Consider the following 26,831-nt stretch of genomic DNA (forward strand, 5'->3'; position numbering starts at 1 on the left):
GTGGCCGTGGTGCCGTGAGCAAGGACGTCTCAGTGCCTGTCCGAGGCCCCATCTCTCTTCTTTCCGATGCACACCCACGGTGGGGAGGGCTGGGCAGCGACTTGTCTCATCCAGATAAACAGCTCATCAGTCAACAAAACAAGGGGTGTAGACTTGCGTGCCCCAGCCTTGGGCCACCCTTACGGGGGGGGGGGGGGTGGCGTGGCCTTGGGTGAGGCCAAGGGCAGGGTCCAGGGAGGGAAGCAGCTGTGACCCTCAATGGCAAATAATCCTATCAGCTGAGGGGTGGGAGACACTTTGAAAAAACTGTAAATATCCTATTCTTCGTTAAACAAAAGGGACACTTTTAATAACATAGAAGCTGCAAGGACTGCATCTTTTCTGAATAAAGGAGAGTCTTTGTGTTGGAGTAAATTTAGCTCTATGAAATCTCCCCAGAGCTAGTGGGGGGTGTAAATCAGTGTGTGCACTTTGGCAAAAAATAGCTAATATCTGGGAAATACCTTATAACTCAGCAGTTCCACAACCGAGTATTTTTCTCACAGAAAGTCACATATGGTCACCAAAAGGCACGGGCTAGATGCTCACAGCTACTCTGCTCACTCCAGCCACAAAGTGCCATTCCCCCAAGCCCCTCAGCAGCAGGATGGAGGTGTAGTCCAGCAGGGCCTCTGCATCGCACATCTGAAAGTTGCAAAGAGAGTAGATCTTAAAACCTCATCACAAGAAAAAAATTGTAGCTGTGTGGCTATGGATGCTAACTAGACTTATTCTGGTGTTCATTTCACAGTACACATAAATACTGAATCCTTGTATTGTACACTTGAAACTAGTATATATCAATTATATCTGATTTTTAAAAATAAATAAACAATTTTGATGAGACAGGAAACAGACGAATATGTGACTAACATCTGGGTTTAACAACTAAGTAGTAAATACTGATAAGGTAATGAGAATCCATGAACTAGAGCCATGTGCACCTGTGGGGATTTACTGAGCAGCTCTAACAGGAGATAGACAGAACCAGACATGCCAGAAGTCATCTTGTGCAGTTCCATTTACAAGTCCAAAAGTGGCAGGAATTAAATGTGAATTTTAGGGTTACTTAATTTGGTCATATATTTATAAAGAAAAGCAAGGAAGTAAAGAGGCGTTATATAAGGGAACCAGCTCACCAAGAGGACATAGTGATCCGCAATGTGTACACACAGAATATATGAAGCAAAATACAATAGAACTGAAAGGAGAAATAGGCAAATACGTCATGGTTTTCCAACACTCCTCCCTGCAGTAAATAGAATGAGCAGACAGAATATGAGCAAGAATATGGAAGATCTGAGCAAAACCATCAAATGCACCAATACAGATTTTTGGCAAAATGCAATGGAGAAGGGACAGTCTCTTCAATAAATGGCGCTGACAATGGATATCTACATGCAAAAAGGAGGGAAGGAAGGTAGAAAGAAAGAAAGAAACTCAACTATATAAAAATTTAATTCGAAATGGATCACAGATCTAAATGTAAAATATAAAACAACAGAAATCCTAGAAGAAAACATCGTAGTGGCCTTGGGTTTGGCAAAGAGTTCTTATAGATAGCACCAAAAGTATAACCCAAAAAGGAAAAAAATGATAAATTGAATATCATCAAAATTAAAAGCTTTTGCTCCACAGTGAACATGGTTGAGAGGATGAAAAGCCAAACCACAGAGCGGGAGAGAATGTTTGCAAACCACACACCCAGTAAAAGACTTGTGTCTGGGATACATAAAGAATTCTCAAAAAACAGTAAGAGAAAAACAACCTACTGAAAGAAACGGTAAAGTCTGAATAGACACTCCACCAAAGAAGATGTGGGTGGTGCGTGAGCACATGAAAAGATCTTCAACATCATCAGTCGACTGGGGAGATGCAGACCAAACTCACAATTGGCTGAAATAAAATAAAAATACAAACAACACCAGGTGCTGGTGAGGATGCAGGAAACTGGAACTCTCAGACATCACTGGTGGGGATGCAAAGTGGTACAGCCACTTTCAGAAAGTGTCCAGCAGCTTCTTACTGAGTTAGACTTACAGGTATGTTAGGACCCAACAGTCCCACTCGTAGGAATTTACGCAAGAGAAGCGAATGCTGCTCGTTCATACGAGACCTGCACATGTGTGTTCACAGCGGCCAGCGGTCACGACGGTCCCAAACGGGAGGCAGCCAAATGTCATTTTGAGGGTGAACGGTGACGCACACACAGAGCGGGAAAACTACTCTGCAGTCGGAACGGACGGGTCCCCATACACCCACTGCGTAGCCAAGTTCCAAATGCTCAGTGACGGGAGCCAGCCTCAAGGGCCGCATCATGTATGATCCCATTTATATGACATTCTCAAAAAGGTTTTTTAAATCCTCACCCAATGAGATACGTATCGACTCTAGAGAGAGAGGGAGGGAGGGAGAGAGAGAAGCATCGGTTGGTTGCCTCCATCAGCTGCCTCCCACATGCGCTCAACCGGGGACTGAATCTACCACCCTTTGGTGTAGGGGACGATGCTTCAGTCAGGGGAGCCACCTGACCAGAGCTCAAAAAGGTTTTTAGAATTGCGGCGACAAAGAGCAGACAGACAGTCCCGGGCTGGGGCGGGGCGAGGGTCGGACAGTACCAAGGACGGAGTTTTTCCGGGGGAGGGCGCTGTGTTCTATCAACTCTCACTGAAAACCTACATGACTCTACACGTGTTAAAACTCATAGAACCAAACGCCAAAGAAAGCAGAGACAACACCATGCACGTCTAAAAAATAAAAAATGAAATAAATGTTGCTGCCAAAAAGCACCCCCCAGACCTAAAAATGCTGTAGAAGTCAGAGCGGTGGTGACCGCGGGGCGGAGGGTGGGGGAGGGGCAGGAGGCGGCTCCTGTTGGAAAGGGTGTCTGGGGACCCCCATGGGGTTGACGATGACTTAGTCCTGGCCTGGCTGAGGGCCGCGTGGCTGCTGGGTTCCCAAGGACTAGCTAGGTTATACATGCACGTGTTATGCACTTTCTCTGTGTGGGTTTCATATGTGCACACAAGCTCCCTCGGTACTCCCAATGCACTAACAGGTGACAAATGTCCCCACAGGTGCCTGGCATGTGGAAAGGAACCAGTCTGCCTTTTTGCCTTTTGGGGGAACTGGAAGGGAGATTTGCGTTGAAACTGGAGAAATTCACAGATGCCGGGTCCCATTGGGGGTCAAGGGAGCCGTGTCTTCTAAGGAAGTCAAGTGGGAACCACCGAAGGTGTTAGACCAGGGTCTGACCACTGGTCCTGTAGCGACATGCTGGGACCTGGGTGAACCTTGGAATGGGTAGCAGGGAGATGCCCGGAGAGGGTGGCCCCCGAGTTCCTGGGCCTCTCTGCACTTCCGTCCGCCCGCCCTCCGGCCTGTGACTCAGCCTGGCCTCCTGGTTTTGCCAAGCTGGTTGTTTCTGTTCTGCGCCGTCCTCCCGGCGCTGCGCAGCCCAGACTGATTTCTGCTTTTCTTCGCTTGCCTGGCAGTGGGAAGTCACCCTCAGCTCCTCTGGGCCTGGATGGCTGGGGGGGGGGGGGGGGGGGGGCTGCTGGGGCAGCGCCTGCCTGCCCCAGTGACCTGACTGGGGTTGGGGTGCCTTATCACACTTCCCATCTGCCATTCATTATGATTCAACAACAAAGAGCACTGCACCTTCCCCGGTGGCTGGGCTTCACGGAGGGGTGACGGTTGCTGCTGTGTGACCCCAGGCATGTACTCACACTCTCTGAGCCTTGATAGTACCATCTGTGAGGATTCCAGAGGCCCCTGAATTATGTATATCTCTTTGGGAGAGCAGTGTTCCAGAACTTTCTAGAGTTTTCAAGAACCTCTCAAAGGGGATTCTGCACCCAGAAACAGCAGCTTGCAATCCCTCCTATGGCTGTGAGAGTCTGGAAGCAGCTATGTGTTCCCCTCCACATGCTTGTACTACTTTGAGGGTCCTGAGGGCTAAGGGGTCCAGGGCAGGGGGCCTTGACCAGCCAGTTTAACTCGCAAGTTCTCCTACGCCCAGGCTGCCAGTTTAATGTCTCCTCCTGGTGCCAAATGCCATCTGGTCAGTGTGACTTTCCTGGACTCCCTTCGTGAAGCTGCAGCCCCACCCCCCAACGCCTCCCAGCCCTCCTCCACTCCACTTTTCGCTCAGAACGTATTGCCATCCAACAGGCTTAAATATTTTTAAAACTACCTTTCCTGACTTGTCCTGACTGGAATGTTAGGCAGAGGGGTCAGGGATTTCATCTTTCCGCAGCGCCTAGGATGCCTGGCACATAGTAGGTGCTCAGTCAGTGTTTGCTGGAAGAATAAATGGCCATCTTGAAGCTGCCTGGTTATAATGGGTCTAGACCCAGGGGCAGCATGGGTCTGTGCCTCAGTTTACTCATCTGTACATGGGAGGAGATAGATAACAGTAACTCGGAGGGGATGGGCACGTGAAACGAGCCCGCACAGGCAAGGACTTCAGACAGTAGGTGCCACCCCGCCTTCCTTGTGGGTGTTTTGAAGATCGCTCCTAATTGGCTCCGAACAGGCTCTCAGGGGTGGGCCTGGTGACAGGGGCGGGGTCAGGGGCCCTCGCAGGATGGAGTCCACCCCTTCTTCAGAATGAGGAAGGAGGGCCCAGTCAGCTGCCGGGACCCAGACTGTGCGGGGGCCCTTCCTTGAGGTGCCCCACCCTCCCCAGGGGCACCCACCTCTCCTTGCTGCCCCAGTCAACCTGTTGGGCCGGGCCGGGCAGGTCTGGAGATGGGCGGGGAGCCCTGAGCCTCTGCACCCCTTCTCCTGCTCCTCCTGCTTCTCCCCCAACGCCTAGTGCCTGGCGCCCAGGCCTCTCCGAGCTGGGCTGCCTGGGTGCCGGAGGCCAGGAAGTTGGGGGTTCCAGGGGGTGACCCCCAAGAAGAGGGCGGCCCCTTCACACTTGGCTGCCAGGAGCCCTCCCTGGAGCCCACGGGGTGGGGGTGCCCTCCCCAGAGGGCCGGGGCCATGCTGCCTTGTGCCTTCTGAGGCCCCGAGTCATGGCCCGGTCGCTGACCTGGCACTGTTGCCCTTGGTGCCTGACGGAGGATGAGAAGACAGCTGCCCGGATTGACCAGGAGATCAACAAGATCCTCCTGGAACAGAAGAGGCGGGACCGAGGCGAGCTGAAACTGCTGCTTCTGGGTGAGTCCTGGGCCTGGTGGGGTGGCGGAAGGAAGAAGGCTGGAGGGGAGGCTCCTCGCCCCAACTGGGGCCACAGAACCTGGGAACCCACTTGCCGGATGAGAAGACCGAGGCGCCAAGAGGCCCAGTTCCTCGTCCAGACACGGGCCCAGCCACCCTGCAGAGCATCTGCAGGAATGGAGGTGGCCTGGTGGGGTGGCCCGGTGGGGCGGCTCCAGCCTGGCAGGCCCAGCACACCCTACAGGCTCTGTGTCGGATCTGTGTCGTGGGAGGGTAACCATGAGCTCAGGTTTGTCTGTGCCTGCCCAGGCCAGTAAGGCCTGGCCTGTCCCTCCATGTCCACAGGGCCCCCCAGTTCCTCTCTCCCTACCACACCAGCTAGCCGGGCGGGGGTGTGGGGCTTCACCTGGGTTCTGGAGGTTTGTTAGTGTGAGTTTTGTGGGCAGAGCGTTGCCATCTGGTTCTGATGGACTGATTGGTTCATTCATAAATTCAAAATGTATTGAGCAACTCCTGGGGACACAGCGGTGAAGGAGATGGGAGTTGTCCCTGCCTCCAGGGACCCCATCTCCTTGTGAGGGAGATAGACGTTAAGCCTGTAAACTGAAACAGTTTCCGGCAGCTAGAAGATCGAGGGGGAAAATGAATGCAGGTGAGGAAGTCGGGGTGACTCAAAGGGCGGCAGACTGTGACCTCTGAAACTTCAAGTCCTGTCACCCACATGCGTCCACCCCCCCAAGCGCTGTACCCATGCGTGGCCCCAGAGCTGCGGGCCTTGGAGGGGCTCCCAGGACCCCTTGAGCTCCGGGTGGGTGCTGGGCAGGCCTTAGGTGTCCTGAAGTCACACCCGCCAGAGAGAGGCCCAGGTCAAAGAGACTGGCCATCTACCTGTATAGTCACGTCTCTCCTTCCTTGCTCAGCGGGAAGTGTCAGGGAGTGGAAAGAGAGTGGGAGCACTGGACCCCAAAATTGCACCCTAATTGAGGGACCCTCTAACTTCTAACATTGCTCCCTCTTGCTGAACTAGTGAAAAGAGTGCCCCCACCCCTTTATTTCTCCAAGAAGATCTGGCGTAAAATTCAAACTCTGGCCCGTCTGGCTTCTCAGACCCCAGCTCCGCTTGCTGGCCGTAGCATTTAGGCGACAGCTGCCTGGTTTCTTTGCTCTCTGTTGAGTATTTTACGTTTTCCTTAAACGTTTGGTAAAATCATGAATGAGCCTGGAAAATTTTTAATTAAGAATTTAATTGCTTTACTACTTATGTCTATATTTTATTTCTTTAATAGATAAGGTATTATATTAATAATATATGTGATATATTAACATATTATTTACTATTTTTTAAGAGATTTTATTTATTTATTTTTAGAGAGGGAAGGGAGAGAGAAAGAGAGAGAGAAACATCAATGTGCGGTTGCTGGGGGCCGTGGCCTGCAACCCAGGCATGTGCCCTGACTGGGAGTCGAACCTGCAATGCCTGGTTCGCTGCCCACACTCAATCCACTGAGCTATGCCAGCCAGGGCTTATTTACTATTTTTAATCAGTGGGGCTATTTAAGCTATTTGTTCATGAGTGAGCTTTGGTTATGGGTGTCTTTCAAAGAATTTGTCCATTTCTTCCAAATCATTAAATTTATGGGCATAATTTTTCAAACATTCTCTCATCATCCTTTCCGTGTGTGTAGGGTCCGTAGTGATGTCCCTCTTTAATTATGTCTCCAGCCCTTTTCCTTCGTCCTCAGACTAGGGGTTATCAATGTTAGTGATCTTTCCGTGCACATTTCAAGTTCATTTACCCGGACCTCAGGGCCTTTGCACTTGCTGTTCTCACTGCCAAGAGCTCTCAGGGTCACAGCTGGCATTGTTGCTCAGGGCAGGTCTCAGCTGGACTGTCACCTGCTCGGAGACGTTCCCCCTGAACCCCACGGCTACACAGAGAGCCCCTGGTTCTCCGTCCTCTGCCTGACTTTCCTTCATAGCTCTCACTCACAGATGCCCTGAGGCCTTTGCCTGTTATCGTCTGCCTCTGCGGTTGTAGAGCGAACAGCACAAGGCGGGGATCACGTCTGTCTTATTCTCTCCCGTGCCCCCGGTGCCTGGCCCAGCAGGACAATGAGCCTGACATATGGTAGATGCCCAGTGCATGCTTTCTAAAGGAATGAACGAATGAATGAATGAATCAATCAATCAATCAGTCTTGATTCAGGGGAGATTTTCTCCAGAGCCGTACCATATCTTCCTGGAGATGGGAAGGACCCTGGCTCCGCCTGCCCACTGCCCAGCCAGCCCCAACTCAGAGGGCCCCTTCTGCTGTGTGGGGAAGGGGGTGGGGAGGAGATTGTCTCTGTGTCCGAGCGCCAATGGTCACCCTGCGGACAGCCATGTGGACTGGTTTCAACTACCCCCATCCTTTCCCTGAGGGCCACCTCCACACCTCCCTCCCTTCTTAAAAACAGGAATTAAATCCAAAAGTAATTTTTTCTAGATGTATGCTGATCCATTTGAGGATGAGGACCTAGTATGTGTGGGGGGAGGGGTTGTCTGTCCCTGACAGGAAGTGATCACCATGTTGGGAGGGGTGGAGTCAGAATGAAGCCATAGCCCCAGATGGGGAAACAAAGGCCCAGAGAGGTGAAGTGACTTGCCCAAGGTCACACAGCCAGTGTCAGAACCTAGAATTCCAGCTCTAAGTCTGTGTGTCTGACTGCCCTGTGAACATGCCTCAGGAAAGAAAAGCCACAGAACCCCAATGACAGACGGGGAAACTGAGGTCCGGGGAGGTGGCAGCACCCGTCTGAGTCAGCAGCCAGTCTGCGCCAGAGCCAAGCCAGAGCCGAGTGAGCTGCCTGCTCTCTGCCCCTGCTGCCCAGCCTGGCGCCTGTACCCCAGGGTCGGCGGGGGCTGGGGCTGCCATCCCCTCCACGGGAGCCACATGCTGTCTCGTGATGCCTGGGTCTTGGCCCAGCTCCTCCAGGCGTCTGCTGGGTTCCACTTCCTCATCCATCCCAGGAGGAAGTGTCGCTTCCTGTCTGGGCTGCAAGACCCCGCCAGGTGGATGCAGCTGCCCCCACCCCACCCACAGCTCCCAGCGCCACGTGGGGGGTTTCCTGAGGCAGCCAGGAGCCAGGGGTTTTAGAGGTTCCAGGTCCCTCAGTGGCTTCAGGACAGGCATGGGCCGCACACAGGGGTTTCCGCCTGTGGAATTTTTCAGAATTCATGCTGTGGTCCATTTGTGAGTCACAAAATCCACGTTGTGGGTGGAGACCAGAATGTTTTTTCTTTAATAAAGCAGAAGAGAAGAGAAAAAAAATTAGCGCATCGCAACCTAGTTAAGTGTTGCTTCCTGAGACCTTTGTCTCTGCACTTCTGGAGGGGGCCTGAGATCCGAGAGCTGGAAGGCCACCGAGAGGTCGAAGGGTGACGTCCTCTGCCGTCGGTCTCGGTGCCGTCTCAGGCAGCACCCAGAGGGACTGTCCAGGTTCTGAGTGTCTGTAGAAATGTCACGTTAACTGGTATCTTGATGACGCCTGACTCACCCAGCTGGCCATGTCCCATCCTGGAGGTGAAGGACGCACAAAGGCTCCGACTCCAGTCCCCTGCTTCTCCACCAGCTGTGTGACCCCGGGAAGGGCGCTGCACCTTCCTGAGCCCGTGTCTCCTCCGTAAACGGGAAAACAGCAGGAATCCCGTGAGGACTGACCGAGGGCACACACCGAGTGTCTTGGCTCCTGTCCTGGCAGATGCCAAGAGTTAAATTATACTCACTGTGATGATGATAGTGATGCCAATTGTTATTATTATTAATGTTGCTATTGTATAGGCAGCACGTGGGACCTTCCTCTATGATCATTAAAAGGCCCACGAGGCTTTGACTGGTGTGGCTCAGCAGGCTGGGCATCGTCCACAACCGGAGGCTCGTGCAGCTTCCGTTCTCTGTCGGGCACGTGCCTGGGCTATGGGCCAGGCCCCGGCTGGGGACCTGTGAGAGGCCACGATCTCTGTTTCTCTTGCACATGGATGCTTTGTTCCCTCTCTTCCTCCCTCCCTTCCCCTCTCTCTAGATATAAATCAATACAATCTTAAAAAATAAAAAGCCCACAATCTCTGGACTCAGGAAGAACTGAGTTTGAGTCTCAGCTTGGCCACTCGCCAGCTGTGCGACCCAAGGCGGTCCCCTCAACAGCTCTGGGACTTGGTTTTCCCACCTGAAAAGTGGGGCCAAGAGCCGTCCCTCCTGCTGTGAGGCCCAGGTACAATGGCGCTTCCTGCTGGCGGCTCTCGAGGGTGCACGGCTCCGCCACTTCTGCCTCCTGCTGATCGCCAAGCTTCTGAAGACTGGAGGTCTCCCCCGGTTTCTGATTAGGAAGCCAGGCTGTGATATTCAGGTGTTTCTATTCTGGAATATTTAGTGAGCTTGATGAACTAAAATCCAAGAAGTTCCAGAATCCGAGACACATGTGGCCCCACACTTGAGAGACTACAGACCTGGGGGACCCGCCAGCGTTTTATTTTTTAAAGGAAACTTTTTACTTGGGGAAATTTTAGATGTATGGACAAGTTGTGCAGGGAACACACAGAGTTACCCTGTACTCCAGAGCAGCTTCCCCTCCCACTCACGTCTCACGGAACCACAGCACCGCTGCCACAGCCGAGGAGGCGACAGGGGACCCTTGCTGTCACAGCGCTGTTAACTGAACCCCAGACGGTGCATTGGGCCATTTGACTGCCTTTTCCACAAAGGCCCTTTTTTGGTTCCAGGACCCAATCCAGCATTTCATGTTGCATTTAGAGTTGTTTTTTTTCCCTCTCTCTTAACTTACTTGAAATGCATCCAGACTTATAAAAAAAGTTGCGCCTGGATTCTTCTGCAAATGTTAACATTTTACCACATTTCCTTTATCCTTTTCCCCCCAAATATATACACACATGTATGTGCTACATGTAAGTGTATATATACAGATTTTAGTTTATTTAATGCATAATTATAGCTATAGTTTATTTACTATACATGTGCATATTTAATACATATGTTTTCATTTTTTCTGAACCATTTGTAAGTTCCAGGCCTGATGCCTTTTTACCCCTAAATACTTCGGTGGGCTTGAGTGCCACTACAAAGCAGGACCCCCCAGGACCACAACAAACGTTGACCATGAGCCCAGTGCGGTGCTGTCAGCCACGTGTCCCCCACTCCCGCCCCAACTCACACCAGCCTGCTTCCCCAGTGTCCCCACTAATGTCCTTTACGGCAACACAAACATGTCTCTCTCTCATTTTTTAATCTCAGCCCAAGGATATTTTTATTAATGATTTTTTTTAAAGAGAGAGAAAAGGACGGAGAAGGAGGGACAGAGGGAGAGAGAGATGTGAGAGAGAATAGATTGGTTGTCTCCTGTATGTGCCCCAAGCGGGGATCAAACCTGCAACCTAGGCATGTGTCCTGACTGGAGATCTTTTTGGTGTACAGGACTATGCTCCAACCAACTGAGCCACCCGAGGGCAAAAGTGGCTCTTTTTCTTAGACTGAGATTCTAGTGTATTTATAACACCCAGTGCTACCTCAGACCTGCCCTCCTTACCCTCAGACGTGCTGGGGGTAGACGGGGGATAAGATGGCCCTGGGGGGTGATGCAAGGTAGCACCTTCCTTCTCTCTGCCTCCCACACTCCCCACCCTCCTTTCTGCTCACCTCCCTCTGCTTTCATTTCCTCTTTCTGGGCTCCAGCCAGACCACCCCTTCCCTTTTTGCTGCTTTTCCAGTTCCTTCTGCACAGGCCCCACTCAGGCCCCTGGAAAACCCCTGCACCCGTGTCCCCCAGAACCAGGCAGGGTGATCGGATGTTGGAGGAGCCTCCCAGCCTTGCGCCTCCTGTCTGGCTGCCACACCCATTTTACAGACAGAAAACAGAGGCGCTGAGAGGGAGGGAGGGAAGGGGGTTCTGGAGCTCAGACAGCAGGGTGCTGAGACTTGGACTTTGAGCTTCTGTGCTCCTGGGCTCTTGAAGATTCCAGAATTGATATCACAGAGGGCCAGCACCCTCTGTCAGAAGGGGCCTGTGGTTTCATCTTGCGCTTGGCCTTGTAGCTGGCCCTGCGAGGGCCTCTCTTTCCACTTTGGTTCATCAAGAAAGCCCTGTTTATTCTGTCTCCCAAATATCTCGCGAATATGACCCCTTCTCACCATTTCCAGGGCCACACCATCATCTCCTACCTCTAGGGCCCAGTGCCTCTGCTCTGGTACCCCACAGCCTGTCCTCCCCAGAAGCAGCCACCAGGGGGCGCATGTGAGCACCCGGGTCTGGTTCCTCCTCCAATCACAGCCCTCCAGGACGCCCGCCTCCCTGGGGAAAAAGCCCAAGTCCTCCCACGGAGACAGACCAGCATGACCTGCCCAGTCCCCTTCCTGCCATCACCTCCTCGCTCTCGTTCTCTCCGGCCACCTAACACTCTTTATCCTATTTTATTTCCTTCATAAAAGTTTCTCTACGTGAGATTATTATAGCAAAAAATATGAATTATAATTATGATAAACACTGATACTAATAATAATAGTGAACACTAATGTAGCTCCTCCTGTATATGAGCATGCTGTAAGCCATGGCCCACAGTTTTTCGGTAGGAGACGGAGAGTAAACATTTTTGGCTTGGCGGACCAGAGGGTGTCTGTCCGACTGCTCAGCTCCGTCACTGTAGGGAGAAAACAGCAACAGACAGTTCAAACACCGGTGGGTGTGGTCATGCGCCAGTAAAACTTTATTGATAGACGCTGAAACCTGAATTTCATTTATTTTCACGTGATACGAAACAATTTTCTTTTGAGTCCTTTCAACCATTTAAAATATAAAAACTGGGACCGTGGGAAGTATCAGAAACAGAAAAATCATACAGACTGTGAAAGCGCCCTGGCTGCGCAAAAACAGGCTGTGGCTAGATTCGGCCGGAGCGCCACGGTTTGCCGACCCCGCCCTGGAGCCCCCCTCCCATGGCCTCATTCCGCCCTCACACTGTCGGAGCAGGCAGGGCCTATCCCGATCCGTGGTTTATAGGTAGGGAGACTGAGGCACAAGGTGGTGAAGACTCTCCCCAAGGTCCCTGAGCGCGGCCTCGGCCCAGGGGATTTGAACCCCGGGAGGTCTGGGTTGAGGCCGAGCGCTGGCTGCCCCCCCGCAGGCCCTGGCGAGAGCGGGAAGAGCACGTTCATCAAGCAGATGCGCATCATCCACGGGGCTGGCTACTCGGAGGAGGACCGCAAGGGCTTCCGGCGGCTCGTTTACCAGAACATCTTCGTGTCCATGCGGGCCATGATCGAGGCCATGGACCAGCTGCAGATCCCCTTCAGCAGGCCGGAGAGCCAGGTGAGCGTCCTGGGGCTGCCACACGGGCGCCACGCTAGGCGGCGGGTCGCTTAGAAACCTCCAGGTCCTTGTTAAGAACACCACTCCTGGGGTTTCTTGGGATCCTGCCGTGCGTTCCAAGCAGCTCCACACCACATGCTCCTCCCTTCCTTGTGTCTTGTGCACCCCCAGCGCTCCACCCTTGGACCCCATGATTCGCGTGGGAGTCCGGAGTTAGCGCCAGTTCCCTGGTGGCAATATTAACACAATGGACTGATTACTGCGGGGAGGGGCTGCTATTCATTTCATGCATCGCATCATCTTTAAAAAATTATTTTGTTGTGATCAGAATATTCAACATGAGATCTACCCTCTCAAATTTTAAGTGCACAGTACAGTATCGGCTGGAGAAAGGATGTTGTGTAGCAGAGCTCAACCCCGAAAGTCACCGAAAGTGCCCATTGAATAGCACATCTGCATGCCCACCCCCTCCGCCCCACCCCGGAGCCCATTCTGCTCTGGTCCCTTGAGTCTGCCTATTGCCTCGTGTAAGTGGGGTCATGCAGTATTTGTCCTTCTGTGACTGGCTTATGTCACTTAATATGATGTCCTCAAGGTTTATCCACATTGTGGCCTATTGTAGAAGTTCCTTCCTTTTATTTATTTATTTTTTATTTTTATTTTTTTTTAAGATTTTGTTTATTTATTTTTAGAGAGGGAAGGGAGGGAGGGGGAGAGAGACAGAGAGACAGAGAGGCAGAGAGAGACAGACATCAATGTGCAGTTGCTGGGGGTTATGGCCTGCAACCCAGGAATGTACCCTGGCTGGGAATCGAACCTGGGACACTTTGGTTCCCAGTCCGCGCTCAATCCACTGAGCTACGCCAGCCAGGGCTAAGTTCCTTCCTTTTAGTTTGTTTTTTAACTTTATTTTTTTAATTAAAATATGTCTATTTATTGATTTTGAGAGAGACAGACATCAATTTTGTTGTTTCTCGTAGTGACGCACTCATTGGTTGATGCGTGCACGTGCCCTGACTGGGGTTCACCTGCAGCCTTGGCGCATCGGGTCGGTGCTCTAACCAATGGAGCCACCCGGCCAGGGCTTAATTTTTATTTTTCGATCCCAGTTGACATTCAGTTATTTCGTGTTAGTTTTAGGTGTACAGCATAGTGGTTAGGGAGTCATAAACTTTACAAGAATTTTCTTCTTTTTAAAGGCAGAATACTGTCCCCTCTGTGGATGGGCCCTGTCGTCTTCACCCGCCGTCCGTCCACGGGCGCGGGGCTTCTCTGCACCTTGGCTGTGCACAGCAGTGTCCCCGTGCACACAGGTGCGCTCGTGTCCTTCCAAGATGTGATTTCATTTTGTTTTTGGATAAACGTCCAGAAGTTGAGTTGCTGGGTTATGTGGAGATTCTATTTTTGATTTTGGGGGGAACCTCCGTACTGTTTTCCAAAGTGGCTGCCCCGTTTTGCATTCCTGCCAATAGTGCAGAGTTTCCGGTTTTTCCACATCTTCACCAACACCTGATGGTTTTTTGCTGTTTGTCTGTTTGTTTGTTTGTTTGACAGTGGTCACCCTAAGAGGTGTGAGGTCACATTGCCTCCCTAAAATCTAAAAGCATCTCACTTGTGAATCTGGGATGGCCCAAGGACTTTGGAAGAGCAGCTGGGTGGGCCAGCGGCCCCTCCCTCACAGGGCTGGTGTGAGGGTGTGGCGAATGGAAAGCACTGGAAGTGCTCAGCACGGCCCGGTCTGCCGTGTGGGATTCATGAGCGTTCGCAGGCGAGATGATTCTTTAATCCTCACAGTGACCCATCTCCGCTAGTACCTCACTTTACAGCTGAAACGGAGGCTCCCCCGAAGGACAGCCACTGTCCCATCTTCCATCACCATGCATTTTCTTAGTTCTCAAGTTCCCTGGAATGATCTTTCATGTCTGGCTTCTGGTGCTGTGCAGTGTATCTGTGACCCATCCATCTCTTGGTGGCATAGTTGGGGTTTATTTTTACCGTAACTGCATGCCATGGTTTGTTTATTTGTCTGTTCTAATGTTGTTGACATTTGGGTCATCTGCCTATTTCGGCTGGGTATCTACCTAGAGGGGACATGCAAGAGACACCAAAATGTTTTTTAAGTTAACTGTAGAAATTCATATTCCCACTGGCAGTGCATGCAGAGTTCTGGTTGCTCCTTGTCCTAGTCAACACTTGATGTTGTCTGTCACTTCATTTAAGCCATTCTGTTGGGTGCTTGGTGGCATTTCATTGTGGTTTTGATTTTCATGGTTTTGATTAATAATGAGCTTGTGTACCTTTTTGTGTATTTTCTTGGACACTTGGACATTATGTTTTGTGAAGCAACTGTTCAATCTTTTTGTCCCATTTTTTAATTTTGTTTTTTTTTACTTAAAAAAGTATACTTTCTTAGTTTTTAAAAAAATCTTCAACTGAGGAAATGTTTATTGATTTTAGAGACAGAGGAAGGGAAAGAGAGAGAGATGTGAGAGAGAAACATTGATCAATTGCCTCCCGTACACACCCTGACCAGGGATTGAACCCACAGCCTAGGCATGTGCCCTGACCAGGACTCAAACCTGTGACCTTTTTGGTGTACTGGACAATGCTCCAACCAACTGAACCACCTGGCCAGGGCCCTCAGTGTTTTCTTTACTGATTTGTAGCAAATTCTTTGTATATTCTAGATATAAACTCTTTGTTTCACATGTGTTGTCAGATTTATTCCTAGGTATTTGCTGTCTTTTGATACTGCTGTAAATGGGATTTAAATCTTAAAAAATTTCTACTAGTTAGTGGATAGTATGTAGACACACATTTGATTTTTGTTTATTGATCTTGCATTTGTGGCCCCTGTTAAGTTCTCTGGGTTATTTTAATAGTTTGTCTATAGACTATTTTGGATTTTCTACATGTAGTCATGTCATCCCTGAATGACCACAGTGTGATTTGTTCCTTTCCAAACCCGACCTTCCGTTCCTTCTCCCTGGCGGGGCCGCAGTGCAGCGCTCATTGGAAACGGCGTGAGTGGACGCCCTTGCCTCCTGTCCCGCCCGCCGTCCGTCAGAGCGACGGACCCTGTTCACGTCATTCAAAGCACATCAAGCTCCACTCGGGACCTTCACGGAATACAATTTTTACGAGGATTTTTTTCTTAATGTTTGCTTTTACAATTATTTTTCATTTTTACTATGTTTTTAAAAACTTTGGATTTCACCTATTTTCAGGCTGTGCATTGTTTTGCTCAGGCTGCCGTGACCCGGTGGCGCCCACCGGGGAGCTTGCACGGCAGAAACGCATTTGTTCGTGGTCTGAGATCACAGCGTCAGCGGGCCGGCTTCTCGGGGCTTCTCCCCTCGGCTAGCAAGTGGCCGTCTTCTCCCTGTGTCCTCACGTGGCCACCCTGTTCTTTTGTGTAAGGCCACCAGTTGTGTATGAGATCAGGTCCCACCCTCAGGACCTCATTTTAACTCAGTCACCTCTGTAAAGACCCCACCTCCAAATACAGTCACATCCGCAGGTCCTCAGGGTTGGGACTTACATATAGGAATTTGCCAAGAATGAGGTGGTGGACAAATCCAAGCTGTTCGTAACAGGCTGCGAGCAGTGTGATTGATTCTACACAGGGATTATTCACAGATGCCCAGGCCTCACCCGTTCCCACCCTGGGGCTGTCCTGTGCTCTCCTGCAGTGTGGGGCCTGGGCACGTTGCTCTTGTGCCTCAGGAGCCTAACCTGTAACATGGGGACACCTGTAGGGATTGTCCCCTAGGAGTCAGGTCCCAGTGCTTTTAAAGAGCAGGAGGGGTGCGCCACGCTTAGGAGGCCGCCAGTGCACACACCATGGCCTTCGCCCGCATTGCTCTCGGCAGCACATTTCTCTGCTGCCCCTGGTGCCAGGCCCCGCTCTCCCCGCGCTCCCTCTGTGGTTAGATGCATGAATGAAGGCAGGAGCGCGTCAGAGGAGACAGGGAGGTGAGAACATGCAGGGGGTTCCTGGGCTAGGAAGGAGAGGCGGCCGAGAAAGGAGGGGAAGAGGGCTTGCTGGCTCTGACCTGCCTCGTCCGTCCCGCCAGCACCACGCCAGCCTGGTCATGAGCCAGGACCCCTACAAAGTGACCACTTTTGAGAAGCGCTACGCGGTGGCCATGCAGGAGCTGTGGAGGGACGCAGGCATCCGGGCCTGCTACGAGCGCCGGCGGGAGTTTCACCTGCTTGACTCGGCAGTGTAGTGAGTCTGGGGTCAGGGTGGCGGGCGCGGGGTGCAGGGGGTGGGGGCTTTGGGTGAGGTGGTCACTGGGCACAGCTACAGGCCGAGATGCAGCCAGCGGAGACCGCGTCCCAGGACTGCGCCTGGACAGAGGGGGTCCCAGGGGCCCAGCTCCCACCCTAGGGACCTGCTGTGGGGCACGCTCTGGCTGTGGGATGGTTGTGCCCCAGGGTAACATCATCCCTGGGGTGACATTGTCCCTGGGTGATCCTGTTTTGGGGGTGATGTTATTCCTGGGGTGAGGCTGCCCCAGGTAACACCATTTCTGGGGTGATGCACGTGGTGGTCTGTCCTGGGCATGATCTGGGCACCTCGGGTGATTTGCTCCCAGGCCATCACTATTCTGGGGGCAATGCCACTCTTGGTGACAGCCCTCAAAGGTGACACCCCTCTGCAGTGTTGCTCTTCTTGAGGTCACACTGTCTATGGTCACGCCACTCCCAGCCGCTCCTCCCAGTGCTCCCACGGCCTCTGGGTGGCGTTCCTGGGCCCCAGACCCCAGAGATCCTGGCCCCTCCTGGGGGCGTCTCCCCCAGGGTGACCTCATTGGGCCCTGGGTGGTGGTTCTGAGAAGCCAAGGGAGACTGCAGGCCTGGGCTCAGGACTCGTTGCTCCCCAGCTACCTGTCGGACCTGGAGCGCATCGCCGAGGAGGGCTACATCCCCACAGCCCAGGACGTGCTTCGCAGCCGTATGCCCACCACCGGCATCAACGAGTACTGCTTCTCTGTGCAGAAAACCAACCTGCGGTGAGCGCAGCTGGCAAAGTGGGGAGCGCTTCCTGGAGGAGGGGCAAAGCAGCTGGGGCCCTGTGGGATAAGTAGGAGTTTCCTAGGACCAGCTGCCTATGGGCTTCTAGCCTAAAGGAGGCAGAGCTGGACATGGACACCTCCAGCCTCCCATATAGTCAGGACTAGAACCTGGAAGAGCCCAGAGTGAGGCACCAGAGCTCTGGGAGGGGAAGTCTTCCTGGAGGAGGGAACATTAGTATTAGGGTATCAAAGGAGGAGTAGGCGTTCACTAGTGCCAGCTCTTGGGAGGTTGTTGTGCAGGAGAAGCAGAGGCTGTGTGATCAGAGCTATGGCCAGAGGGATGGATTTGAGGCTGGGGAAGCTCAGAGGGTGGTCCTCTAGTGGTCCATAAGGGATCCACAAGTGGTCCATAAGGACTGGGGGTCTGGGGAGTTAGGAGGCAGGAGGCATGGTCCAGACAGGAAGGGTTGGTAAGGGCCAGGGAGGTGGCCTTGGGGATGGAGGTGAGGGGATGGTGCAAGACATGTTTCTGACGTAGAATGGGCAGGACTAGGTAAGCTCGAGACTTACCGCAGGGAGTCGGAAATGACTCTCAGTTTTCCCAGGAAGGTGACCGGGTAGAAGGTGCAGCCACTGCGGCAGCAGTGGCATGGGGGTGTTAGACAAGATGACCAGGTCTGAGGGGTCTGGGGTCCTGGGGAGGTGGCTGGGCACGTGCAGGCCTGAGCTGGCAGACAGAGCTGAGGTGGCCAGTGCCACACGGCGGCGTGCAGGTAGGGTGCTGGCCAGAGCCAAAGTCCAAGGAGAGGTCAGGAAGACCACAGCGGGAGAAGAGACTTCTGGGATTGGCAGTTAGAGGGTCGTCAGTGACCCGAGCAAGCTCCGTGTCTGCTGGCTGGTGTCAGGGAGCTGTGGCGAGTGTAGGTGGTATCTGGGCACAGGGTTTGTGATCAGCCCCCCCCCGCCCCCGCCCGTGCTGAGTGTCTCACTTCCCCACGCCGCCTCCACCCAACCCACAAACGCTGCTCTGGCCTCTGCGATAGTCCTTTCCAGGGAGGGTCATCATTTAGCTGTTTTCCGTGGGTCCCCTTCACTAGATGGAGAGTCCCACAGCATTGGGGGCTGAGTTTCAGCCTCCCGCTTCATAGTGGTGATCAGAATGAGGTCAGAGTGGAAGTCAGCAAATGCAGCAGGATGGCTGGAAAGATGGGAGGAGGAGCGTATGGGTGGATGGACGGATGGATGAATGGATGGATGCACGGGTGAGCGGATGGACGGGCAGACAAATGGATAGATCGATGAATGGACAGGTGTGTGGGTGGAGGATGGATGGGTGGGTGGGTGGATGGATGGGTAATAGTTCAGGAGTGAAGGTACAGGCTGGGGACATTCACAAGGGAGGCTGGGCAGGGGAGGGGATTTTTAGGCGGGAGACTTGAGTATGTTCTAAGGCTGAGGAGAGAGGGCAGTCGGTGGAGCGAGGGTGCAGAGACAACAGGCTCTGAGATGGGGGGCCGGCACACAGTGGACCCCACTTCTGTCTCAGTCTCCAGAGCCCCACTCTCATCCACGGCACCCACATCCTCCTCTGGATATGGGGGTTTGAGGGAGTCTAACGCATGAGAGGGGTGGGTTTCTGGGATCAGGAGCCACAGGCACCAGCTTCTTTCCCCTCCCACCCTGGGGCAAGTCCCTTCTTGCTCTGAGGTTTCTGGCATTTCCTGTTGGCTGCCTGAGTACCGGTCGTGTCCTGGGGAAATGACGCAGGGCTTGTTATCTGCGACCCGCATTTCTTAGAAGGCGGCACAGGAAGGCAGGAGGGCCCGGGCTTCTGTTGTGGTGAGTGAGGATGGAGGCTCTGCTCTCACCTTGGGCCACGCACAGAGGGGGTGGCGTTCATCACTGGACAGTCTCCTGGCCAGCCAGATCACAGCACCCCATTTCACTAATACGGAAACTGAGTCGTGCAGATGGTCTGTGGTTTCCCCCGGGTCAGCCAGCCAGAACCAGGACAGATTCCGTATCTGTCCTCCACCATGAGGGTAGAAATCAGGCAACCCAGTGCACTAGAAGCTTGGGGAAGTCCCCTCTCCTTCCTATACCTCAGTTTTCTCATCTGTATAATGGGTGCAATAGTGATCCCACTGGGGGGTGAAATGCAGTAACACACAAGTGCTGTGGGCCCAGCGGCTGGCCTTGTTGTTCTTGCTGACTGTCATGTTGATCTTGGCATGTCCCAGATGTGACTGGGATCTGGGTGCCCTGCTGTGGGGTTCTGATTAAGCCTGAGCTCTGAAAGGGGGCACTTTGGTAGGATTGTCGATGTCGGGGGCCAGAGGTCGGAGCGCAAGAAGTGGATCCACTGCTTTGAGAATGTCATCGCCCTCATCTACCTGGCCTCGCTGAGCGAGTACGACCAGTGCCTGGAGGAGAACAACCAAGAGGTGAGGGGACACCCGAGAGGCTCTTCTCCTCCCGGGGCCCAGCGACCCCCAGCCGGGCGGGGGGCCTCAGTGCCATTCCCGAGCAGCCTGGGGGTGTCTGGTGAGGCTCGGAACCCCATGTTCCCTTCTTTCACGATAGGATGAGCCCCAAAACTCTGATCCACAAGCCTTTGTGTTGTCAGCGACACGCACATGTGGCATGTGTGCACCCCCCATACACACACAGGGACAATCATGTGCTGAGGCACACCCCGCCCCCCACGCCAGCACAGTGCAAACTGTCCTGGAAATACTGTCACACAGAAGGGACAGGGTCACACCTTGAATCGGAAACGCTGTGAGGATCACTTTTTGTGACGTCTTCTAGTTCACTCCCAGCATGGAGGTCCGGCACGCTGTCACCTCTGACACGCGCACGTTGAGTGGCTGAAGTGTCACGTGGGCAGTTTGTGCATTTGAGAGGGAGATGTTACAATTCTGACTGTCAGACTAAATGAGACAGAACGCATCTGAGGTCGTCCGGACAGAGCTCTTGCTCGAGTCCAGAGACAGGAGATGTCCTAGGTCGCTCAGGCGGCTGTAACAGGGGACCACAGACGGCAGGCGGGGTAGGGCTGAGACGACAGAAAAGAACTCCCTTCCGGTTCTGGAGACTGGAGTCTGAGACCCAGGCGTCAGCAGGCTGGTTCCTCCGGCGCCCCCGGGGACAATGATCTGTCGTCCCATGCTCCCCCGACGGCTGGTGACTCTGGCAGTCCTCGGTGTCCCCTGACTTGTGGGTGCATCGCCCTGCCGCTGCCTCCATCGTCACGTGGCTTCCTCCCTGTGTGCGCCTGTGTCCTAATTTCCCCTTTTTATAAGGACACCACTCCTTGGAGTCAGGGCCAGCTACCCAATTTCAGTATGACCTCTTCTTAACAAATTACATCTTTAAAGGCCCTGCTTCCCAATAAGGTCATGTTCGGAAATTCCAGGCAGACATGAATTTGGGGGGGACGCTAAAACCAGGTGAAGCACAAAACCATGTCGGGCACACAGAGGCGGCTGGCTGCACGCCCTCAGACCCATCTCCACGTTGCAGGGAGGGCTCCTGTTCGGCCACGCTGGCCGGCCTGAGCCATGAGCCACCTCTGTCCCCCAACCCAGAACAGGATGAAGGAGAGTCTGGCCCTCTTCGGCACGATCCTGGAGCTGCCCTGGTTCAAAAACACATCCGTCATCCTCTTCCTCAACAAAACCGACATACTGGAGGAGAAGATCGCCACCTCCCACCTGGCTACCTACTTCCCCAGTTTCCAGGGTGAGTGTTCTAGAGCTTCCAGTACCTGCCTCCCACAAGCAGCTCCCAAGAATGATGCCCGTCCAGGCCTTACCCCAATCTGGAGTCAGGGGAGTTTCAAATACGATTGGATGGGCCTGAGTTCCAGACCCAGGTCTTTTCACTGCCCGGCCCGTCTCTGTCGTCAGTTTTTCCGTCTGTAGAATGGGGTTATATAGCAGACACCTTCAAGCTCAATGTGATCGCTTCAAGTGGAGGATTCTCAAAGACATATATGATGGATCTTGTGCGGGCAGGTCTGCTGGACAGAGTTCATTGTCATAAAGCATACCCAGAAGGCGTCACAACTATTTCCAGAATCTGCTTAGATTTTTGACACTTTTCTTTTTCTAACTTTCATTGGTGGCTCATTTGTACCTAATTGTATAGTGATTTTGTATATATTTTTTATTTTTAAAGATTTTATTTATTTATTTTTAGAGAGAGGGGAAGGAAGGGAGAAAAAAGGAGAGAATCATCAGTGTGTGGTTGCCTTTCACATGCCCCCACTGCGAACCTGGCCTGCAACCTAGGCATGTGCCCTGACTGGGAATCAAACCGGAAACCCTTTGGTTTGCATGCTAGCGCTCAGTCCACTGAGCCACACCAGCCAGGGCGCAATTTTTTTCTTATATCTTTGACGTCTGAACGAGTCTTTCCAAAGCACATGGCCCAGTTTTCAGTGATGTAGCAACCCTCTTTCATGCTGTGCTTGTAGCTAATACATTTGTGTAGTGTCTCGTTAAGCGTGCATTAATCAGGAAGAATACAGCAAGTTTGGGGACAAACCTTGGGTGCGCCCCGAGGCACAAAGCTGAAGGGCCCAGGCTAACTAGAGCGGAGCACAGTGAGTGCTGGGCACCATGCAGAGTGTCTTACAGAGGAGACCTGGGCTTCGGTGAGTCCAGGGCAGGACGCACCAGCTAGCGCTTTCCCCGGAGTGCCGCTGTGAAGGTGAAGGGAGCTGCCAGAAGTGTCGCCGCTGAGTCACAAATACCTCCCAAAGTTAGGGGCTTAAACCAGCCATTTCACTTTGCTTACGATTGTGGGGGGTCAGGAATCTGGGGAAATTTGAGGCTGGGAAGTTCACCTGTGGCATCAGTTGGGGTGGCAGGGACTGGAGATGCACTTCGGAGACTCTGTGCTCCTCCCTCTTCCTCCCCCTCCTCCTTCTACTGCCCCCCCTCTCTCTTTCTTTCTCTTTCTTTCCCTCTCTCTCCCTCTATCCGGTGTCTGCTAATCCAGGGTTAGTTCACAGCATGGCTGTCTCAGGATGGTCAGACTTCGGCCCAGGTGGAAGCCTCTGCCCCTGACCTTGCCTCAGAAGTCCCAGACGGTTACTTCTGCTTTATTCCGTTGGTGAGGAATATCAGTCAGGTCCGCCCAGACTCGGATAGAGGCAAACAGAGTCTACGTGATGGTGGCCAAATGGCATGCACCTACGGGGGGCGGGGCGGAGAAGGAGGCAATGGCGGCCGCCTTGGAGGCCAGCTATCTTTGTTTTCCTGGGCTGCTGTGACCAATGGCCTTAGAACAGGGGCCTGGAAACAACAGACGTTTGTTCCCTCACAGCCCAGGAGGCTGGAAGTGTGAAACCAAGGTGCTGGCCAGTGAGTGGCCAGGCAGGGCCGGTTCCTCTGGGGGCTCTGAGGAGGCCCTGGCCCAGGCCGCTCTTCTGGTGTCTGGTGGCTGCCTGCCGTCCTTAGCTTCCTTTGACTTGTAGACGCATCACCCCAGTCTCTTCCCCCATCAGCACTTGGCCTTATCTCTGTCTCTGGTTATCTCTTCTCTTTTTATAAGGACACAAGTCACAGAATGTGGGGCCCAACCTGAGTATGACCTCATTTCAACTTAACTCATTACATCTGCCCTACATCCAAATACGATCATATTCGGAGGTTCTCAGTGGATATGAATTTGGGTGAGGAGACACGGTTCACCCCAATATACAGTCAGACATGGTAGATGAAGCCCTTAGGTCACATGGACTAAGCTTTGGTGGCATCACTATGGGTGTGACCCTCTGACCTTGTCAGAGCCCAAGCAGCCAGTCTTAGCCAATCATACCCACAAAACTCAGGGTCTGGGTGACAGATGTCAATAACTTGTTCCAGGATGGTGGCCTGGACACCCCTCACCCCCATTCTCAGCCAAGCAGCACTTGGAGAGTTGGGGAACAGGGATAAAGTAGATAGTTTTGAGGATTATTTGTTTTCTTCAAGGTCAAAGGGAACCCCCATGACTCATCCATCTCTCCCAGCCAGAGGCTGGAGCACCCAGTATACTAACCTTCTGGCTCTTGGCCTTTCCCTCCTGTGTGCTAAATGATACTGGTGACAGTGACTAACCAGTAACAACTAGCGTCTGCAGCACCGATGGAAGCATCCTTACATATTGACTTAATCTTCATGAAAAACAACAACCCTGTGAAGTAAAACTCATTCTTCTCACCACTCTAGAGATGGGGAAACTGAGGCATGGAGAGGTACAGGCACTTGCCAGAAATCATACAGCCAGTGATAGGCAGGATTCTAACCCAGGCCCTCCAGATCCAGAGATGGCAGTGCTATGCTAAGCCGCCTTTCTGAGAGAGTGGTGATAGCACCCACTCACGAAGCCTTCTGATCACCGAGCACAGAGCCCTGGAAATGACTGCTTTGAGTCCTCACAGCTCTGGGAGACCTGGGACTATTCTGATCCTGATTTTACACACGAGGAAACTGAGGCTCACAGAGGTTTTATGGGTTATGACATGACCAAACTAGTACTAGCAGAGCCAGGCACTGGGCCCTTAACTCACGTTGTGCTTTCACCATATCGGCGTGTGCTGCCAGTGCTGCCATCCCTCCCCTTCTCTTGGCCTCAGTTTCCTGTCTGTACCAACATCTGTCTCTGCAGCTCCCAACCCAGCAAAGAGACAGGGTCTCTCTTTATCACAAATTCCAACCGGAGTCCTAGAGATCAGGCTCTTTGGTACATCCCATGTCATGTGACCCACCCAGCCCGATGCTCCCATTGGCTGAGCTGGAGTCACGTGTCCCGCTAGATGGCGTCCTCCTGCTGGGATTGTAGTGGATGAGTGGTCCCTGGGGTCTCTGTCACCCTAAGTTGCCCATATCGGGAAGAGGGTCCCCATCTGCCTCAGAAGCCTTGTGCCCTGACTATCCTCACCTCTGCCCTCTAGGCCCAAAGCAGGATGCGGAGGCAGCCAAGAGATTCATCCTGGACATGTACACCCGCATGTACACCAGCTGCGTGCACGGCGCTGATGGAGGCAGGAAGGGCCCACGTTCCCGACGTCTCTTCAGCCACTACACTTGCGCCACCGACACCCAGAACATCCGCAAAGTCTTCAAGGATGTGCGGGACTCGGTCCTGGCCCGCTACCTCGACGAGATCAACCTGCTGTGACCTTGGCCCCGCCTCCCTGGTCGGATGAAAGTGTAGCAGGCAGGGCATACAGGCGGGGCCAGAGCTCAGAAAGCCGAGGCACCCAACTTGTCGCTCCTGGCCCAGGTGGTGGGAAGGCCACGAATGAGTTGGGGACGGAAAGCCAGTCGCTGCCTCTCCTCTGCCCCTCTCCAGGACAGTCTCTGGGCTACCCTCCAGACTCAGTTTACCTCCCCGGAAAAAGCACAGTGGCCACTTGGGATGCCAGGGTGAAAGAAAAGGTGAACAGAGCAGGGGATGGAGGACTTGGGTGGGTGGGCTCTCTTAGGATCCCCACCTCTAGGTGTGTCCCCTCCTGGGCAGGAGTTTGGAATCCCCCATGGGTAATGCACACCCCCAGGGATGGGGCTGTGGTCCTTCAGGCCAGGGGCCGGGCTCTGGCGCCCCCTAGCGGGCAGGAGACGGTATCTCAGCCTGAAGCCTGAGTACCTCAGGTACCTCCCAAAGGGAGGTGTACTTTCTAAGAGTTGTTATCCTGTTCAGGATTGCAGATGAGGGAAACTGAGGCCCACAGGCATTCCCCCTCCTTCCCAGGCTGGGGGCTGGGCGCACTGCATCTTAATACTTACTGTATTTATTCCCTCACCTGCAGGGCCCTTGGCAGGTTGAACATTAAAGAAATGATATTATGGAAATCTGTGATTTCTTAGGGGTGTCCTGTGTATCCTCCCGCTGTCCCTTCTCAGATGTCCTGTCCAAGATGGGGTGGAAACATGGAGAAGGAAGGGGAGAAGTTCTAGTTGGTCACTCACTGGTGCTGGGCAATTGACCCAGAGCTCTCAGGGAAGGTGTGCACTTCGAGCCCCCAGGTGGAGCCCCACCCCCTCCCCTGGAGGGGAGACATTTAAGCCCACCCCATGTTGCTGCTCACCCAAAACCCAGCACAGCTCCCACCCATCTCTGAAGATGAAGATAATGGCTCCACTTATGCCAGGTTGTGGGGTCCCGGCATCCTCAGGGATTCTCCATGTAGCACAACCCCTACTGTTCCCGTTTTTCAAATGTTTTAAAATTTGATTTTAGAGAGATAGAGAGGGGGAGGAGAGAGGGAGATTTGTTTTTCCACTTACTGGTGCATCACTGGTTGACTCGTGTGTATCCTGACCAGGGATGGAGCCTGCAACTTTGGTGTGTCCAAAGGACGCTCTAGCCAATGAGCTGCCCGGCCAGAGCCCTCTCACTCCTGTTTCACAGATGAGGAAACTGAGTCACGGGGCAGTTTGTCTAGGGTCACACACCTGGGAGATCACAGAGCCAAGATTCTATTCATTCAACAGGCTTTTTGTTTTTACTGAAAAAAGTTTATGTTTAAAATAGTTAAATTTACAGAAAAATTGTGAGGATAGTACAGAGTTGCCTTATAAAAAAACACCCAATTTCTCTACTATTAACCTCTTACATTAACATGGTACTTTTTGTATAATTAATGAACCAATATTGGCACACTATTAACTAACATTTATACTCTATTTGGATTTTCTCGATTTTTCCCTAATATCTTTTTTTGTGTCCCAGGACCCCACATGACATTTAGCCATCACAGCTTCTTAAGCTCCCCCTGGCTGTGATGTTTCCCAGACTTGCCCTGTTTTTGATGACCTCGACAGTTTCGAGGAGTGCTGGTATTTTTCTGGGCGCTGCTGTAACAAAGTACCACAGACCGCATGGCTTAGACAGACTGGGTGGCTTAAAATGACAGAAACGTGTTCTCCCAATTCTGGAGGCCAGAGTCTGGGATCCAGGCGCCAGCAGGGCCGCACTCCCTCTGCGGGCTCCAGGGCAGACTCCTTCCTCCCTCTTGCAGCCTCTGACTGTCCCAGGCATCCCTGGGCCAGTGGCCAGTCGAATGGCTCTGTTCCTCAGCCCCCTTGGCAGGACCCCGGGTGGCCTTAAGAGTTCGTGGTTCTGGCCGGCGAGGTGCCCTTCGGCTTGTCCTGTACCTCCCCGGCGCCAGCTCCGCATTCGGCCCTTTCTCCAAGGAGCCCTGATTCCTTGTAATGAAACGTGTTCAGAGACCATCCCCTGGCCACGAAGTCTG

The 26,831-nt window shown here is 52.9% G+C and overlaps 1 protein-coding gene across 1 annotated transcript; it reads left to right on the forward strand.

The window, feature by feature from the left end:
• Positions 1 to 4,645: 4,645 nt before the first annotated feature.
• On the forward strand, positions 4,646 to 25,428 carry GNA15 (G protein subunit alpha 15). Its single transcript, XM_028520186.2, has 7 exons — positions 4,646 to 5,205; positions 12,376 to 12,560; positions 16,637 to 16,791; positions 17,450 to 17,578; positions 19,896 to 20,025; positions 21,172 to 21,325; positions 24,528 to 25,428. The coding sequence occupies exons 1-7, from the start codon at positions 5,061 to 5,063 to the stop codon at positions 24,752 to 24,754; spliced, it is 1,125 nt and encodes a 374-aa protein (XP_028375987.1). The 5' UTR covers positions 4,646 to 5,060; the 3' UTR covers positions 24,755 to 25,428.
• The last annotated feature ends 1,403 nt before the right edge of the window (positions 25,429 to 26,831 follow it).

This window comes from Phyllostomus discolor, chromosome 8 (assembly GCF_004126475.2).
Source record: "Phyllostomus discolor isolate MPI-MPIP mPhyDis1 chromosome 8, mPhyDis1.pri.v3, whole genome shotgun sequence".
NCBI lineage: Eukaryota > Metazoa > Chordata > Mammalia > Chiroptera > Phyllostomidae > Phyllostomus > Phyllostomus discolor.

What these genes read in the sequence shown, in the direction of transcription:
- GNA15 (XM_028520186.2), top strand. Translation starts at nt 5,061, where the DNA reads ATGGCCCGGTCGCTGACCTGGCACTGTTGCCCTTGGTGCCTGACGGAG. An exon ending in CTGCTTGACTCGGCAGTGTA is followed by an intron (nt 16,792 to 17,449) that starts GTGAGTCTGGGG and finishes GTTGCTCCCCAG; the next exon opens with CTACCTGTCGGACCTGGAGC. An exon ending in CTACTTCCCCAGTTTCCAGG is followed by an intron (nt 21,326 to 24,527) that starts GTGAGTGTTCTA and finishes TCTGCCCTCTAG; the next exon opens with GCCCAAAGCAGGATGCGGAG.